General features: G+C 40.5%; 1 protein-coding gene across 3 annotated transcripts in view; it reads right to left on the bottom strand.

The window, feature by feature from the left end:
- The window catches only part of cadm4 (cell adhesion molecule 4), a 794,682-nt gene that overhangs the window by 222,349 nt on the left and 554,216 nt on the right, over window positions 1–18,117 (bottom strand). For all 3 annotated transcript variants that reach the window (XM_061958781.2, XM_061958782.2, XM_061958780.2), the window contains exon 2: window positions 9,956–10,102. In XM_061958781.2, the coding sequence (XP_061814765.1) occupies window positions 9,956–10,102 (147 nt within the window). The remainder of the gene's footprint in view (window positions 1–9,955; window positions 10,103–18,117) is intronic.

The raw sequence follows: 18,117 nt of genomic DNA on the forward strand, positions 1-18,117 counted from the left end.
AAGTGATGTTTACTTAGCCCAAGGCTCTTGACTGAATCCAGCATTGGTCACGTGCCAATTTGTCCAAACAACAAGGCAGGCTCTAATGAAGCTGCGGTGTGTCCTGATCTCATCATCATCATCATCATGGAGGTTAACAGTGCTTTTTGCACAGAGACTACCAGCGGGCACATAGTTGAGCTTGGGCAGAAAATAAAACCAAAATCAATTAACTCTTGGTTATCTGAGGGATCAGACAGGTACCGACAGGCCAAGCGGTGTGCGGCTTCAGCGGTCGCAGAGGCAAAAACTCGGACATGGGAGGAGTTCGGGGGAGGCCATGGAAAACGACTTCCGGACGGCTTCGAAGCAATTCTGGACCACCATCCGCCGCCTCAGGAAGGGGAAGCAGTGCACTGTCAACACCGTGTATGGTGGGGATGGTGCTCTGCTGACCTCGACTGCGGATGTTGTGGATCGGTGGAGGGAATACTTCGAAGACCTCCTCAATCCTACCAGCACGTCTTCCTATGAGGAAGCAGGGCCTGGGGTATCTGTGGTGGGCTCTCCTACTTCTGGGGCTGAGGTTGCCGAGGTAGTTAAAAAGCTCCTCGGTGGCTCGGTGGATGAGATCCGCCCGGAGTTCCTTAAGGCTCTGGATGTTGTGGGGCTGTCTTGGTTGACAAGACTCTGCAACATCGCGTGGACATCGGGGGCGGTACCTCTGGATTGGCAGACCGGGGTGGTGGTTCCTCTCTTTAAGAAGGGGGAACCGGAGGGTGTGTTCCAACTATCGTGGGATCACACTCCTCAGCCTTCCCGGTAAGGTCTATTCAGGTGTACTGGAGAGGAGGCTACGCCGGATAGTCGAACCTCGGATTCAGGAGGAACAGTGTGGTTTTCGTCCTGGTCGTGGAACTGTGGACCAGCTCTATACTCTCGGCAGGGTCCTTGAGGGTGCATGGGAGTTTGCCCAACCAGATAATTTGTCGTATATTGTTCATACAGCTGTAGCTCAATTTAATGTTGTTCTTGTTGAATACTTTTCTTAGGGTGTTGCCTTTGGGGAAGTGTTTGTCAATCAGAGTGAGGAATTCTTGACCACCGTTCCGCCGCCTCAGGAAGGGGAAGCAGTGCAGTGCCAGTGGACTTGGAGAAGGCATTCGACCGTGTACCCCGGGAAGTCCTGTGGGGAGTGCTCAGAGAGTATGGGGTATCGGACTGTCTTATTGTGGCAGTTCGCTCCCTGTATAATCAGTGTCAGAGCTTGGTCCGCATTGCCGGCAGTAAGTCGGACACGTTTCCAGTGAGGGTTAGACTCCGCCAAGGCTGCCCTTTTGTCACCGATTCTGTTCATAACCTTTATGGACAGAATTTCTAGGCGCAGCCAGGGCGTTGAGGGGATCTGGTTTGGTGGCTGCAGGATTAGGTCTCTGCTATTTGCAGATGATGTGGTCCTGATGGCTTCCTCCGGCCAGGATCTTCAGCTCTCACTGGATCGGTTCGCAGCCGAGTGTGAAGCGACTGGGATGGGAATCAGCACCTCCAAGTCCGAGTCCATGGTTTTCTCCCGGAAAAGGGTGGAGTGCCATCTCCGGGTTGGGGAGGAGATCTTGCCCCAAGTGGAGGAGTTCAAGTACCTCGGAGTCTTGTTCACGAGTGGGGGAAGAGTGGATCGTGAGATCGACAGGCGGATCGGTGCGGCATCTTCAGTAATGCGGACGCTGTATCGATCCGTTGTGGTGAAGAAGGAGCTGAGCCGGAAGGCAAAGCTCTCGATTTACCGGTCGATCTACGTTCCCATCCTCACCTATGGTCATGAGCTTTGGGTCATGACCGAAAGGACAAGATCACGGGTACAAGCGGCCCAAATGAGTTTCCTCCGCCGAGTGGCGGGGCTCTCCCTTAGAGATAGGGTGAGAAGCTCTGTCATTCGGGGGGAGCTCAAAGTAAAGCCGCTGCTCCTCCACATCGAGAGGAGCCAGATGAGGTGGTTCGGGCATCTGGTCAGGATGCCACCCGAACGCCTCCCTAGGAAGGTGTTTCGGGCACGTCCGACCGGTAGGAGGCCACGGGGAAGACCCAGGACACGCTGGGAAGACTATCTCTCCCGGCTGGCCTGGGAACGCCTCGGGATCCCCCGGGAGGAGCTGGACGAAGTGGCTGGGGAGAGGGAAGTCTGGGCTTCCCTGCTTAAGCTGCTGCCCCCGCGACCCGACCTCGGATAAGCGGAAGAAGATGGATGGATGGATGGATGGTTATCTTTTTAATGAGTAAGCACATAAATGCCACAGTGAGGACATTTGCAAGAACAAACTGTAGAGTGCTGTTATTTGTGGTTCTTAGAGGGTTTGTTCAACGGGATTTTATTTTTAACTCTAGGGCAGGGGAAAGGATTCTATACCAGTGGTTCTTAACCTTGTTGGAGGTACCGAACCCCACCAGTGTCAGGCTTGCCCCTGACAGTTTGGTTGTGTTTTTGTTTTTCCTCTGTGTGTGTGTAGTATTTCCTGTCAGCGCTCTTGTTTTGGTTCTGGTTTCCTGTTTGTCTCCCTGAGTGCTGTGTCCCCTCAGCTGTGGCTGATTGGCACCTGGCCACACCTGGTGTCAATCAGCCAGCTGCTATTTAAACCTGCCTTCCCCTCCAGTCAGTGCTGGATTATTGTCACTGTCATTGTCGCTAATACTTGTTGTCACTACTAATAATTGTCGTTGTAGCTCCGTCTACTAGTGATGGGTTGATGAGGCGTCATGAAGCGTTTCGACACATTGCAAAACTGTATTGATACTGTGTCGATACTGTGTCACTAAATACTGACATCTGCTGGACATTAAAAATCCCTACAGGCAACCTATGGACCGACTCAACTGACACTGATTTGATGCCCTAGTACAGGGGTCACCAACCTTTTTGAAACCAAAAACTACTTCTTGGGTACTGATTAATGCGAAGGGCTACCAGTTTGATACACACTTAAATAAATAAATATATTGTCATTTGTAAGTTACACGTAAGTGTGATTTAAACAAGAATAGCTAAATAAATACATTTATATATATAAAAAAATGGGTATTTCTGTCTGTCATTCCGTCGTACATTTTTTTTTTCCTTTTACGGAAGGTTTTTTGTAGAGAATAAATGATGAAAAAAACCCTTAATTGAACGGTTTAAAAGAGGAGAAAACACGAAAAAAATTACAATAAAATTTTGAAACATAGTTTATCTTCAATTTCGACTCTTTAAAATTCAAAATTCAACCGACAAAAAGAAGAGGAAAAACTAGCTAATTGAATCTTTTTGAAAAAATTAAAAAAAGGAATTTATGGAACATCATTACTAATTTTTCCTGATTAAGATACATTTTAGAATTTTGTTTTAAATTGGTTAAAATCCAATCTGCACTTTGTTAGAATATATAACAAATTGGACCAAGCTATATTTCTAACAAGGACAAATCAGTATTTCTTCTAGATTTTCCAGAACAAAAATTTTAAAAGAAATTCAAAATACTTTGAAATAAGATTTAAATTTGATTCTACAGATTTTCTAGATTTGCCAGAATATTTTTATTTTTTATTTTAATCATAGTAAGTTTGAAGAAATATTTCAAATATTCTTCGTCGAAAAAAACAGAAGCTAAAATATTTATTATTCTTTACAATTAAAAAAATAAATAAATACTTGAACATTGATTTAAATTGTCAGGAAAGAAGAGGAAGAAATTTAAAAGGTAAAAAGGTATATTTGTTTAAAAATCCAAAAATCATTTTTAAGATTGTATTTTTGCTCTAAAATTGTATTTCTAAAAGTAATAAGAAGCAAAGTAAAAAAATAAATGAATTTATTCAAACAAGTGAAGACCCATCCATCCATCCATTTTTGTTTCTTGTCAACAGTTAGCCTTTGTGCTATTTTAGTTCATAGCCAAGTTTGTTCTCCGCCTTGTGCGCACCTTTTGTTTGTACCCTTTTGTTTGTTTTTTTTGCCATAGTGTTTAATTAAATCATGTTTTCTCGCTCAATGCCTGCCGTCATCTCTGCATCTTGGGGTTCGTCACCAACAAAAAAAAAATATTCCTAAATCAGTGGTTCTTAACCTTGTTGGAGGTACCGAACCCCACCAGTGTCAGGCTTGCCCCTGACAGTTTGGTTGTGTTTTAGTTTTTCCTCTGTGTGTGTGTAGTATTTCCTGTCAGCGCTCTTGTTTTGGTTCTGTTTCCTGTTTGTCTCCCTGAGTGCTGTGTCCCCTCAGCTGTGGCTGATTGGCACCTGGCCACACCTGGTGTCAATCAGCCAGCTGCTATTTAAACCTGCCTTCCCCTCCAGTCAGTGCTGGATTATTGTCACTGTCATTGTCGCTAATACTTGTTGTCACTACTACCTGTCATAATAATTGTCGTTGTAGCTCTGTCTACTTTTGTTCACTCTGCTCTTGTCATAGTTCCTTCGTGTCACAGTAAGTGTTTTTGTTTCTTGTCAACAGTTAGCCTTTGTGCTATTTTAGTTCATAGCCAAGTTTGTTCTCCGCCTTGTGCGCGCCTTTTGTTTGTACCCTTTTGTTTGTTTTTTTATGCCATAGTGTTTAATTAAATCATGTTTTCTCGCTCAATGCCTGCCGTCATCTCTGCATCTTGGGGTTCGTCACCAACAAAAAAAAAATATTCCTAAATCAGTGGTTCTTAACCTTGTTGGAGGTACCGAACCCCACCAGTTTCATATGCGCATTCACCGAATCCTTCTTTAGGGAAAAATAAAATGTTGTTTTTTCAAATTCAAGACAAAGTTATATGTTTTTGGTAACACTTTAGTATGGGGAACATATTCTAAGTAACAAATACTTAATTTAGAGTTATTTGGTTAGGGTTAGGGTTAGAGGGTTAGGGTTATAATAAGGCCAAGCCGAATAAGGCATTAATAAGTACTTAAAAATGACTAGTTAAGAGCCAATATGTTACTAATTTTCATGTTAATAAGCAACTAATTAATGGTGAATATGTTCCCCATACTAAAGTGTTACTATGTTTTTTTTACTGGTACATAAACATCACCTTGTTCAAAGAACAAAACCAACCCAGTGCATGAACTCCCAACAAATTACACACCTGCAAATCAGTCTGACTTCCGCTGTTGTCGTATCCGGGAGAAGTTTTTATTTACACGATGAGTCGGGTGTGTTTTGACCTCCGCCGAACCCCTTAACCCGACTCACCGAACCCCTAGGGTTCGATCGAACCCAGGTTAAGAACCACTGTTCTATACGGACTTAAATGGAAAACACAGAACTCGTTTGTACAAACAAAAGTGAATAAATCGTGGCATGATTTTAATTGTTGTTGTTTATCTGTTTTTTTTTTAGTTTAGGAATATAGCGTAAAACGACCATTTTTTGTTCTAGGGCGGAAGAAATTGTTCTATCATGACTCAAATGGGGAACAGAAACAACAAATATATATCAACAAATACGAAGAACTCATAGAGCTATGCTATTTCTTCGTTAGCAGTCTAGTTCTTGGTTTGTGGAAGATACGGTAACGAGACCATATTTGGTAACAGGGGAATGATTTGATCGTGACACAAAATGTTGACAAAAGACAAGAAATTCTTCAAAAAGGAAGAAAGTAAAGTTCATCCTAGAGGGATGTTATTTGTTTTTGTGAGTTAGCAGGCTACTTACTCGTTCACAAAAGATAGCGTTATATGACAGAACTGTACCATTTTTTTTTTGTTCTAGGGCATAGGAACTAGTTCTACCATGATTCAATTGAGGAACAGAGACAACAAAGTTATACAAACAAAGATGAACTCAAAGAGCTATGCTATTTGTGGTTGTTTATTCGTTTGTTAGTTAGCAGTCTACTTCCTGATTCGTGGAAGATAACGAGACCATATTTGATTCCGAAGTAACAGGGGAAGGATTTGATTGGAACACAAAATGTTGAACAAAATACATTCTTCAAAAAGGAAGAAAGTAAAACAAATCCTCGAGGGATATTATTTGTGATTGTTTATTTGTTTTTTTAGTTAGCAAGCTACTTCCTAGTTCATAGAAGATAGCGTAAAACCACAAAACTGTACCATTTTTTTTGTTCTAGGACAGAGGAAATAGTTCTATCATGACTCAAATGGGGAACCGAAACAACCAATTTATATAAACAAAGATGAATAACTCACAGAGCTATGCTATTTGTGAGTGTTTGTCCATTTGTTGGTTAGCAGTCTACTTCCTGTTTCGGGGAAGATAACGAGACCATATTTGATTCCGAAGTAACGGGGGAATGATTTGATCGTGACACAAAATGTTGACAAAAGACAAGAAATTCTTCAAAAAGGAAGAAAGTAAAGTCAAGAGTTAGGCTATTCCTCGTTCACAAAAAATAGCGTTAAACGACAGAACTGTACCATTTTTTTTGATCTAGGGCATAGGAAATTGTTCCATCGTGATTTAAATGAGGAACAAAGACAACAAAGTTATACGAACAAAGATGAACTCAAAGAGCTATGCTATTTGTGATTGTTTTTCCTTTTGTTAGTTAGCAGTCTACTTTCTGGTTCGTGGAAGATAACGAGACTATATGTGATTCCGAAGTAACAGAGGAAGGATTTGATTGGAACACAAAATGTTGAACAAAATACATTCTTCAAACAGGAAGAAAGTAAAGTAAATCTTCGAGGGATATTATTAGTGATTGTTTATTTGTTTTTTAGTTAGCAAGCTACTTCCTAGTTCATAGAAGATAGCGTAAAACCACAAAACTGTACCATTTTCTTGTTCTAGGACAGAGGAAATAGTTCTATCATGACTCAAATGGGGAACCGAAACAACCCATTTATATAAACAAAGATGAATAACTCACAGAGCTATGCTATTTGTGAGTGTTTGTCCGTTTGTTAGTTAGCAGTCTACTTCCTGGTTCGGGGAAGATAACGAGACCATATTTGATTCCGAAGTAACGGGGGAATGATTTGATCGTGACACAAAATGTTGACAAAAGACAAGAAATTCTTCAAAATGGAAGAAAGTAAAGTTAAGAGTTAGGCTATTCCTCGTTCACAAAAAATAGCGTTAAAACGACAGAACTGTACCATTTTTTTTTGTTCTAGGGCATAGGAAATAGTTCCATCGTGATTTAAATGAGGAACAAAGACAACAAAGTTATACAAACAAAGATGAACTCATAGAGCTATGCTATTTGTGATTGTTTATTCGTTTGTTAGTTAGCAGTCTACGTCCTGGTTCGTGGAAGATAACGAGACCATATTTGATTCCGAAGTAACAGGGGAAGGATTTGATTGGAACACAAAATGTTGAACAAAATACATTCTTCAAACAGGAAGAAAGTAAAACAAATCCTCGAGGGATATTATTAGTGATTGTTTATTTGTTTTTTAGTTCGCAGGCTACTTCCTAGTTCATAGAAGATAACGTAAAACGACTGAACTGTACCATTTTTTTGTCTGGTATTGATATATATTGATATATAATGTAGGAACCAGAATATTAATAACAGAAAGAAACAACCCTTTTGTGTGAATAAGTGTAAATGGGGGAGGAAGGTTTTTTGGGTTGGTGCACTAATTGTAAGTGTATCTTGTGCTTTTTATGTTGATTTAATAAAAAAAAAAAAATTTTAAACGATGCTGATACCGATAATACAAAAACCGATACCGATAATTTCCGATATTACATTTTAACGCATTTATCGGATATTATCGGACATCTCTAGTGGTCACACTTATAATTTCATCATGTACCAAATAAAACAGCTTCAAGGTCGGTAAGCAAAACCAGAATTATTCCGTACATTAGGCGCACCGAGTTATAAGGCGCACTGTCGATTTTTCAGAAAGAAAAAATAGCATTTTAAGTGCGCCTTATACAAACTTTGTAGTTCGGAAAATACGGTACATTTGTCATGTCTGTGCAATCATGTTTTGTTTTGTTTAGTTATTGGACTCTTTAGTTTCTGGCTTTTCACTCCCTTGTCTTGTTTCCATGGTTACCCGTTAATTTCACCTGTTCCACGTTTGGACTCATTGTGCACTCTTGTTTGTCACCACAGCAACCCAGGGCCGGCCCGTGGCATAGGCCGTATAGGCAAATGCTAAGGGCGCCGTCCATCAGGGGGCGCCACGCCAGTGCCACAAATGTAGGAGAAAAAAAAAAAAAAAGTTGGTACTATTATTTCTAAATACAAAAAATAATCCCACGTTAATTAAAATGCAAAGTAAAGCCTATATAATAGAAATATTATTATTATTATTATATTATTATTATTATTATATTACGATGCGCCCCCTCCCTTCCCGTATCATGACTCTTTTTGGACGTCACCACATCAAAAAATCAACACAAGATGTCAAAACGGCCAAAACTGTCAGGTGCCCAGGGAAGAAAAAAGAGAAAAGAAGAGGAGGAGAAACGAGAAAAAGACAGAGGTAGCAGGTAGGTAACGTTAGCCTACATGAAATTATTTGTCTGTTACAGAATGTGATAGTAACCTGGCTTTTTAGCATTAAGCTAATGTTACATGACTCGGCAATTGCTAATCAATAAATAGCTAGTTCTGTTTTAACGTCGGGTTAATATTGTGGAGGGGGCTAAATTGTTATGGAAAATAATAATGTAACGTTAGGTAATTACAGTACTCCCACCTTACATTCCTCAGGGACATTTGTATTAGATCTTTTAAGCAGGTGTTTTTTGTTTACATTGTTATTGCCTTCTGGTTAGCTACTGTTTGCCCTGCAGGTAATAGTCACTTTTCCACCCCTTTATATATTAGGTATAGTTGTAAGCCTAGTTGTTAAAGTGCACATCATTAATGTTAATTAAGCAATATGTATGTAAAAAATATTGTATTTCATATATTCATTTTTTATTTTTTGCATTCATTTATTTATTCTTTTTTTTTTTAATCTTGTTAACTATTCTGATTGTTAATTTGCTTTCTTTAAGTAAAAAAAAGGTCAAAGACAAAGCTATTCGGTTTCTTGTGAGTATATACACTTCACTGCCGATGTGGGGGCGGGGCGCCACCTAAAATCTTGCCTAGGGCGCCAGATTGGTTAGGGCCGGGCCTGCAGCAACCCATTAGTTTTCACCTGCCCTCACGACTCACGCACCTGTCTTTAATCATGTCACTATTATTTAAAGCCATTGTTGCCAGGAAGTCTCCCTGGCGACATCATACCCCTGACTCTCTGCTTCACACTTTGTTTACCTCTGCGCACTTCATGCCCTGTCCAAGTAAGTTTTTGTTTATTAATGCCACAGTTAGTGTTTTTGTTTAATTGTTCATAGTTTCTGCCTTTGTGCAAGTTTTGTGTTTATAGCCAAGTTTTGTACCTCCTTTTGTTTGTTTCTTTTTTTGAGTGTTAAAATTAAATATGTCTTCACCTTCACGACATGTCTGGTCCAAATGTTCATTTGCACCACGGGAGAACAAACCACGCCATAATCCAAGTCTTGACAACATTGATTTGAATTGTTCTCATTAAAAAAAACTTAATTGATTGCTGGATGGAAATTACTTTCACCACTACCATCAGGGCGCAGGTACAGAACAATCAAATTCCGGAGGGCCCGCCTCAGGAAAAGCCTGATCCCTGCAGCTATAGCCGCCCTTAACAGCAGGCCCGGCCGACCTGTCTGACAAGCCTGTAAATGTGTGTTAGTCATGTATGATGTCTTTTTGTTATTTTTTTTTTTTTTGTGTGATGTGTAATGTCTAGTGTTTAAATGTACGGCAGTGACAATGAATTTCCCCAAGGGGACCAATAAATCTAATCGAATCTAATCTTTGATACTTTTAGCATATCCCTGCTAAACCACAACAACAACAACAACAACACAAGAACATCAAAGTAAGCCTTCACACTTTTGCACTTGCTGGAAATATCAAGGAGCTTTTGGCAATTTCTTTTGTGCGTGTTTTCAGGTCAACGTTGACGTGTGTGCGGCGCGGCAGATACCTACCCCGCGTTCCGTTGAAGAACAGGGTCTGCCGGCGAGGGTTCTGGATAACCACAATCGATCCGTCGTAGTTCTGCAGGCGGCAGGAGATCTGGGCCGTGCCCCCTTCCAAAACGGTGACGTTCTCCGCCTGCACCGCCTGGCAATAAGCTGACAGAGAGAGAGAGAGAGAGAGAAAATTCACCGTTCAGTCCATTTTCAAAAGTAAACTTTCAAACTAACCGCTCGCCGTTATACAGCATTGGAAGATGGAGCGCGCAAAAATGACTCAACCGTTGCGAACAATGTGTCTTTAGGTTCGTTATGATCGTCGTTACACTTAAAGCAATTCATCTTTTTTCTCACACGGAAACAAGTGCCTTTTATATAAATGCTAATTACTCACGTAAACAAAGAGAACAACCTGAGCTGTTGCTGGGCAGCCAATTAATTACTCTGTTATCTTAATTGTAACGAATTCGGCGCGAGTAAAGAGAGGACCCCGGGTAATTAAAAATTCACAGACATTCCAAAGTCATTATGTGATTGTCGTCATGTTCACAACGCAGCGTTCTCCCACGCCGTAGAAAATGGTCATAGAAACGGAGGTCACGCGGTTGGACAGAACACGGGTCAGTTCGACACAAATTCGATATTATATTGGTATAAATACAGTAAGTGGTGGTCAAAATGTCCACACAAAATAAAGGCCCCCACAAAGCTGACAAGCTCGGGGCCCAGCGAAGCTTGAAGCGTTTCTGGGTGTTGTTGATAAATGGCGCTCGCTTTGCAGAGCAGAGTTTTAACTGTCATGTCTGTGTGATCATGTTTTTGTTTTAGTCATGTTCGGTTTTGTTTTTGGACTTTTTGTGCACTTTTGTTTTGTCACCATAGCAACCATTAGTTTTCACCTGTCACGTCACGCACCTGTTTTCGTTAATCATGTCTATAGTATTTAAGTTCATTGTTTTCAGTTTGTCGTTCTGACGACATCCCCACATTTTTGCTTCTGACACTTTTTTCATGTCCATCGTTCATGCTGCTCCTTTTGTCCATGCCAAGTAAGCTTTTTGTTTATTAATGCTATAGTCTTTTGGTTTCATAGTTTGTTCTCCGGCCACTGTGCGCGCTTTTCGTTTGTACCTTTTTTTGATGTATTAAATAAATCATGTACTCACATTCCCGTCTCGCCCGAGCCAACTTTCCGTTGCATCCCGGAAAAGCAAACACCCAGGACCAAGTCATGACATTAACTTGCACTTACAGATGTAGCGACAAACTGTAGTTACTGACAGTGGTTTTATGAAGTGTTCCTGAGCCCATGTGGTGATATCCTTTACACACTGATGTGTTGTTTTTTTTTTTAATGCAGTACCGCCTGAGGGGTTCGAAAGTCACGGGCATTGCCACTTATACGCAGTGATTTCTCCACATTATCTGAACCTTTTGATGATATTACGGACCGTAGATGGTGAAATCCCTAAATTCCTTGCAATAGCTTGGTTGAGAAATGTTGTTCTTAAACTGTTCAACAATTTGCTCACGCATTTGTTCACAAAGTGGTGACCCTCGCCCCGTCCTTGTTTGTGAATGACTGAGCATTTCGTGGAATCCACTTTTATACCCAATCATGGCACCCACCTGTTCCCAATTAGCCCGTTCTGGGATGTTCCAAATAAGTGTTTGACGAGCATTCCTCAACTTTCTCAGTCTTTTTTGCCACTTGCAGGCATCAACTTCCAAATGAGCTAATATTTGCAAAAAAATCACAAGGTTTACCAGTTTGAACGTTAAACATCTTGTCGTTGCAGTCTATTCAATTGAATATAGGTTGAAAATGAATTTGCAAATCATTGTATTCTGTTTTTATTTACCATTTACACAATGTGCCGACTTCACTGGTTTTAGGGTTTGTATATTATATAATAAATACAGTAAGTGGTGGTCAAAATGTCCACACAAAATAAAGGCCCCACAAAGCCGACAAGCTCGGGGCCCGGCGAAGCTTGAAGCGTTTCTGGGTGTTGTTGATAAATGGCGCTCGCTTTGCAGAGCAGAGTTTTAACTGTCATGTCTGCGTGATCATGTTTTTGTTTTAGTCATGTTCGGTTTTGTTTTTGGACTTTTTGTGCAATTTTGTTTTGTCACCACAGCAACCATTAGTTTTCACCTGTCACGTCACGCACCTGTTTTCGTTAATCATGTCTATAGTATTTAAGTTCATTGTTTTCAGTTTGTCGTTCTGACGACATCCCCACATTTTTGCTTCTGACACTTTTTCATGTCCATCGTTCATGCTGCTCCTTTTGTCCGTGCCAAGTAAGTTTTTTGTTTATTAATGCTATAGTCTTTTGGTTTCATAGTTTGTTCTCCGCCACTGTGCGCGCTTTTCGTTTGTACCTTTTTTTGACGTATTAAATAAATCATGTACTCACATTCCCGTCTCGCCCGAGCCAACTTTCCGTTGCATCCTGGAAAAGCAAACACCCAGGACCAAGTCGCGACATTAACTTGCACTTACAGATGTAGCGACAAACTGTAGTTACTGACAGTGGTTTTATGAAGGGTTCCTGAGCCCATGTGGTGATATCCTTTACACACTGATGTGTTTTTTTTTTGTTTTTAATGCAGTACCGCCTGAGGGGTTTGAAAGTCACGGGCATTGCCACTTATATGCAGTGATTTCTCCACATTATCTGAACCTTTTGATGATATTACGGACCGTAGATGGTGAAATCCCTAAATTCCTTGCAATAGCTGGTTGAGAAATGTTGTTCTTAAACTGTTCAACAATTTGCTAACGCATTTGTTCACAAAGTGGTGACCCTCGCCCCGTCGTTGTTTGTGAATGACTGAGCATTTCACGGCAGCTGCTTTTACACCCAATCATGGCACCCACCTGTTCCCAATTAGCCCGTTCTGGGATGTTCCAAATAAGTGTTTGACGAGCATTCCTCAACTTTCTCAGTCTTTTTTTGCCACTTGCAGGCAGCAACATCCAAATGAGCTAATATTTGCAAAAAAAATCACAAGGTTTACCAGTTTGAACGTTAAACATCTTGTCGTTGCAGTCTATTCAATTGAATATAGGTTGAAAATGAATTTGCAAATCATTGTATTCTGTTTTTATTTACCATTTACACGTGTCAACTTCGCTGGTTTTAGGGTTTGTATATTATATAATAAATACAGTAAGTGGTGGTCAAAATCTCCACACAAAATAAAGGCCCCACAAAGCTGACAAGCTCGGGGCCCGGCGAAGCTTGAAGTGTTTCTGGGTGTTGTTGATAAATGGCGCTCGCTTTGCATAGCAGAGTTCTAACTTGCACTTACAGATGTAGTGACGAACTGCAGTTACTGACAGTGGTTTTATGAAGTGTTCCTGAGCCCATGTGGTGATATCCTTTACACACTGATGTGTAGGGTTTGTATATGTATTTTGACCACCACTTACTGTATTTATACTAATATAATATACAAACCCTAAAACCAGTGAAGTTGACATGTTGTGTAAATGGTAAATAAAACCAGAATACAATGATTTGCAAATTCATTTTCAACCTATATTCAATTGAATAGACTGCAACGACAAGATGTTTAACGATCAAACTGGTAAACCTTGTGATTTTTTTGCAAATATTAGCTCATTTGGAAGTTGATGCCTGCAAGTGGCAAAAAAGACTGAGAAAGTTGAGGAATGCTCGTCAAACACTTATTTGGAACATCCCAGAACAGGCTAATTGGGAACAGGTGGGTGCCATGATTGGGTATAAAAACAGCTTCCGTGAAATGCTCAGTCATTCACAAACAACGACGGGGCGAGGGTCACCACTTTGTGAACAAATGCGTGAGCAAATTGTTGAACAGTTTAAGAACAACATTTCTCAACCAGCGGTCCGTAATATCATCAAAAGGTTCAGATAATGTGGAGAAATCACTGCATATAAGTGGCAATGCCCGTGACTTTCAAACCCCTCAGGCGGTACTGCATTAAAAAAAAAAAAACACACATCAGTGTGTAAAGGATATCACCACATGGGCTCAGGAACACTTAATAAAACCACTGTCAGTAACTACAGTTTGTCGCTACATCTGTAAGTGCAAGTTAAAACTCTGCTATGCAAAGCGAGCGCCATTTATCAACAACACCCAGAAACGCTTCAAGCTTCGCTGGGCCCCGAGCTTGTCAGCTTTGTGGGGCCTTTATTTTGTGTGGACATTTTGACCACCACTTACTGTATTTATACTAATATAATATACAAACCCTAAAACCAGTGAAGTTGGCACGTTGTGTAAATGGTAAATAAAAACAGAATACAATGATTTGTATTCACTTATTGTATAAATACAGTAAGTGGTGTCCACACAAAATGAAGGCCCCACAAAGATAGGAAGACGAGTGCAGACGCGCCACACACAGATCGTCCATCGCCCAAATAAACCAGTCCGACCCAAAAGTCCCAAATATACCCCAAATGAGGCACCGTCGGGTGTCTCTCTTTGATGTCACCAGTCGCGTAATGAGGACACCGATTAATTACGTTTGATCAGAGCGCCCACCATGTTGCACGACAAGCCTTCCCCCCGCGACGTAACGGACGCCGAGCACTGCAGTTTGACTTCAAATGATGCAGTAATCAGTTATGCACGGCATTGGAAATGTTCCATATGCTAAGTACGGCTTTATAAAAGCCGACGTATGCAGTATGTGGACGCCATAAATAGATGGGGGCGCTGTGGGAAAGAGTAGCTGGCTTGATGCTTCAGCTAACATACATACATGCATACATACATATGAATGACAATAAAGGAAGTTAAAGTGTAAATGAGACTCAAAATGTGAGAAGAAAACAAGATATAGCAACTATCAGCACAATTATCATAATCAGCTCATTTTCAAATGTTACCGTATTTTCCGCACTATTAGCCGCACCTAAAAACCACAAATTTACTCAAAAGCTGACAGTGCGGCTTATAACCCGGTGCGCTTTATATATGGATTAATATTAAGATTCATTTTCATAAAGTTTCGGTCTCGCAACTACGGTAAACAGCCGCCATCTTTTTTCCCCGTAGAAGAGGAAGTGCTTCTTCTTCTACGCAAGCAACCGCCAAGGTAAGCACCCGCCCCCATAGAACAGGAAGCGCTTCTTCTTCTACTGTAAGCAACCACCCGCCCGCGTAGAAGAAGAAGAAGAAGCGCGCGGATATTACGTTTCATTTCCTTTGTGTGTTTACATCTGTAAAGACCACAAAATGGCTCCTACTAAGCGACAGGTTTCTGGTTCATGAAAAGACGCAATCTCTCCATCCGCACACGGACTACTATTTCACAGCAACTGCCTAAAGACTTTCAAGAAAAGCTGGCTACTTTCCGTGCATATTGTAAAAACAAGATAGCTGAAAAAAAGATCCGGCCAGAGAACATTATCAACATGGACGAGGTTCCACTGACTTTTGATATTCCTGTGAACCGCACTGTGGATACAACGGGAGCACGTGCGGTGAATATTCGCACCACAGGGAATGAGAAGTCATCCTTCACTGTGGTTCTAGCTTGCCATGCTAATGGCCAGAAACTTCCACCCATGGTGATATTCAAAAGGAAGACCTTGCCAAAAGAGACCTTTCCAGCCGGCGTCATCATAAAAGCTAACTCGAAGGGATGGATGGATGAAGAAAAGATGAGCGAGTGGTTAAGGTAAGTTTACGCGAAGAGGCCGGGTGGCTTTTTTCACGCAGCTCCGTCCATGTTGATATACGACTCCATGCGCGCCCACATCACGCTGGTTTTTAATATATTATTAAAGTTTGACTGACCTATCTGACTGTTTTTTTGACATTCCTTTAGCGCAGTTAGATGCGGCTTATAACACGGGGCGGCTTATAGGTGGACAAAGTTTTGAAATATGCTGTTCATTGAAGGCGCGGCTTATAACCCAGGGCGCCTTACGGTGCGGAAAATACGGTACATAAAAAAATGAGAATTTATTATGAAACAATTAACATTTATTAACACACAGAAAAGTACTGAAGATTGGTACCGGTATCGATTCCCAGGTAACGGGAATTGGTACCGTATCAGTTCAAATGGGAACGTTAGCCCATTCTATGGATGTATTTACAAACCCCGTTTCCATATGAGTTGGGAAATTGTGTTAGATGTAAAAATAAACGGAATACAATGATTTGCAAATCATTTTCAACCCATATTCAGTTGAATATGCTACAAAGACAACATATTTGATGTTCAAACTGATAAACATTTTTTTTTGTGCAAATAATCATTAACTTTAGAATTTGACGTGACAAAGAAGTTGGGAAAAGGTGGCGATAAATACTGATAAAGTTGAGGAATGCTCATCAAACACTTATTTGGAACATCCCACAGGTGTGCAGGCAAATTGGGAACAGGTGGGTGCCATGATTGGGTGTAAAAGTAGATTCCATGAAATGCTCAGTTATTCACAAACGAGGATTTGGCGAGGGTCACCACTTTGTCAACAAATGCGTGAGCAAATTGTTGAACAGTTTAAGAAAAACCTTTCTCAACCAGCTATTGCAAGGAATTTAGGGATTTCACCATCTACGGTCCGTAGTATCATCAAAGGGTTCAGAGAATCTGGAGAAATCACTGCACGTAAGCAGCTAAGCCCGTGACCTTCCATCCCTCAGGCTGTACTGCATCAACAAGCGGCATCAGTGTGTAAAGGATATCACCACATGGGCTCAGGAACACTTCAGAAACCCACTGTCAGTAACTACAGTTGGTCGCTACATCTGTAAGTGCAAGTTAAAACTCTCCTATGCAAGGCGAAAACCGTTTTATCAACAACACCCAGAAACGCCGTCGGCTTCGCTGGGCCCGAGCTCATCTAAGATGGACTGATACAAAGTGGAAAAGTGTTCTGTGGTTCTGACGAGTCCACATTTCAAATTTTTTTTGGAAACTGTGGACGTCGTGTCCTCCGGACCAAAGAGGAAAAGAACCATAGGCGCAAAGTTGAAAAGCCAGCATGTGTGATGGTATGGGGGTGTATTAGTGCCCAAGACATGGGTAACTTACACATCTGTGAAGGTACCATTAATGCTGAAAGGTACATACAGGTTTTGGGGCAACATATGTTGCCATCCAAGCAACGTTACCGTGGACGCCCCTGCTTATTTCAGCAAGACAATGCCAAGCCACGTGGCTTCATAGTAAAAGAGTGCGGGTACTAGACTGGCCTGCCTGTAGTCCAGACATTGAAAATGTGTGGCGCAAAAATGCATAACTTTTTTGAAAAGGGAAAACAAAATATATTTAATTGGATAGCTACAGTACCATATGTATATTTGTATTTAATTTCTACTTTTAATTTTAGCATAATTTGTTATATGTTTTGTTTTAACTTTTTAATGATAAAATTCCTTAGATTTTTGTATCTCCATTCTATCCATTTAAAAATATATATATATATATATATATATATTTTTAATATTTATTTTTTTCAATAGTTTGGTGATTTGTGGGGGGAAATGCAGACCAATAAACTACCATAAAACTTACAGTGCAGGCCAAAAGTTTGGACACACCTTCTCATTCAATGTGTTTTCTTTATTTTCATGACTATTTACATTGTAGATTGTCACTGAAGGCATCAAAACTAAAAAAAAAAAGGTGAAATAACTGAAAACATATTTTGCACACTCTTGGCATTCTCTCGATGAGCTTCAAGAGGTAGTCACCTGAAAGGGGTTTCACTTCACAGGTGTCATAGTTTTGAACATGTTTTCAGTTATTTCACCATGTTTTTGTGAAAATGAAGCCCATGGAGAGAATGCCAAGAGTGTGCAAAGCAGTAATCAGAGCAAAGGGTGGCTATTTTGAAGAAACTCGAATATAAAACATGTTTTCAGTTATTTCACCCTTGTTTTTGTTAAGTACATAACTCCACATGTGTTCATTCATAGTTTTGATGCCTTCAGTGACCATCTACAATGTAAATAGTCATGAAAATAAAGAAAACGCATTGAATGAGAAGGTGTCCAGATTTTTGGCCTGTACTTTATGTTGTTAAAAATGTGTGCTATTTTATTATAAAATGCATAACTTTTTTTGAAAATGGAAAACAAAATACATTTAATTGTATAGCTATATGACCATATGTATATTTTTATTCAATGTATACTTTTTAATTGTATTT

Source organism: Nerophis lumbriciformis, linkage group LG04 (genome assembly GCF_033978685.3).
Source record: "Nerophis lumbriciformis linkage group LG04, RoL_Nlum_v2.1, whole genome shotgun sequence".
NCBI classification, from domain to species: domain Eukaryota; kingdom Metazoa; phylum Chordata; class Actinopteri; order Syngnathiformes; family Syngnathidae; genus Nerophis; species Nerophis lumbriciformis.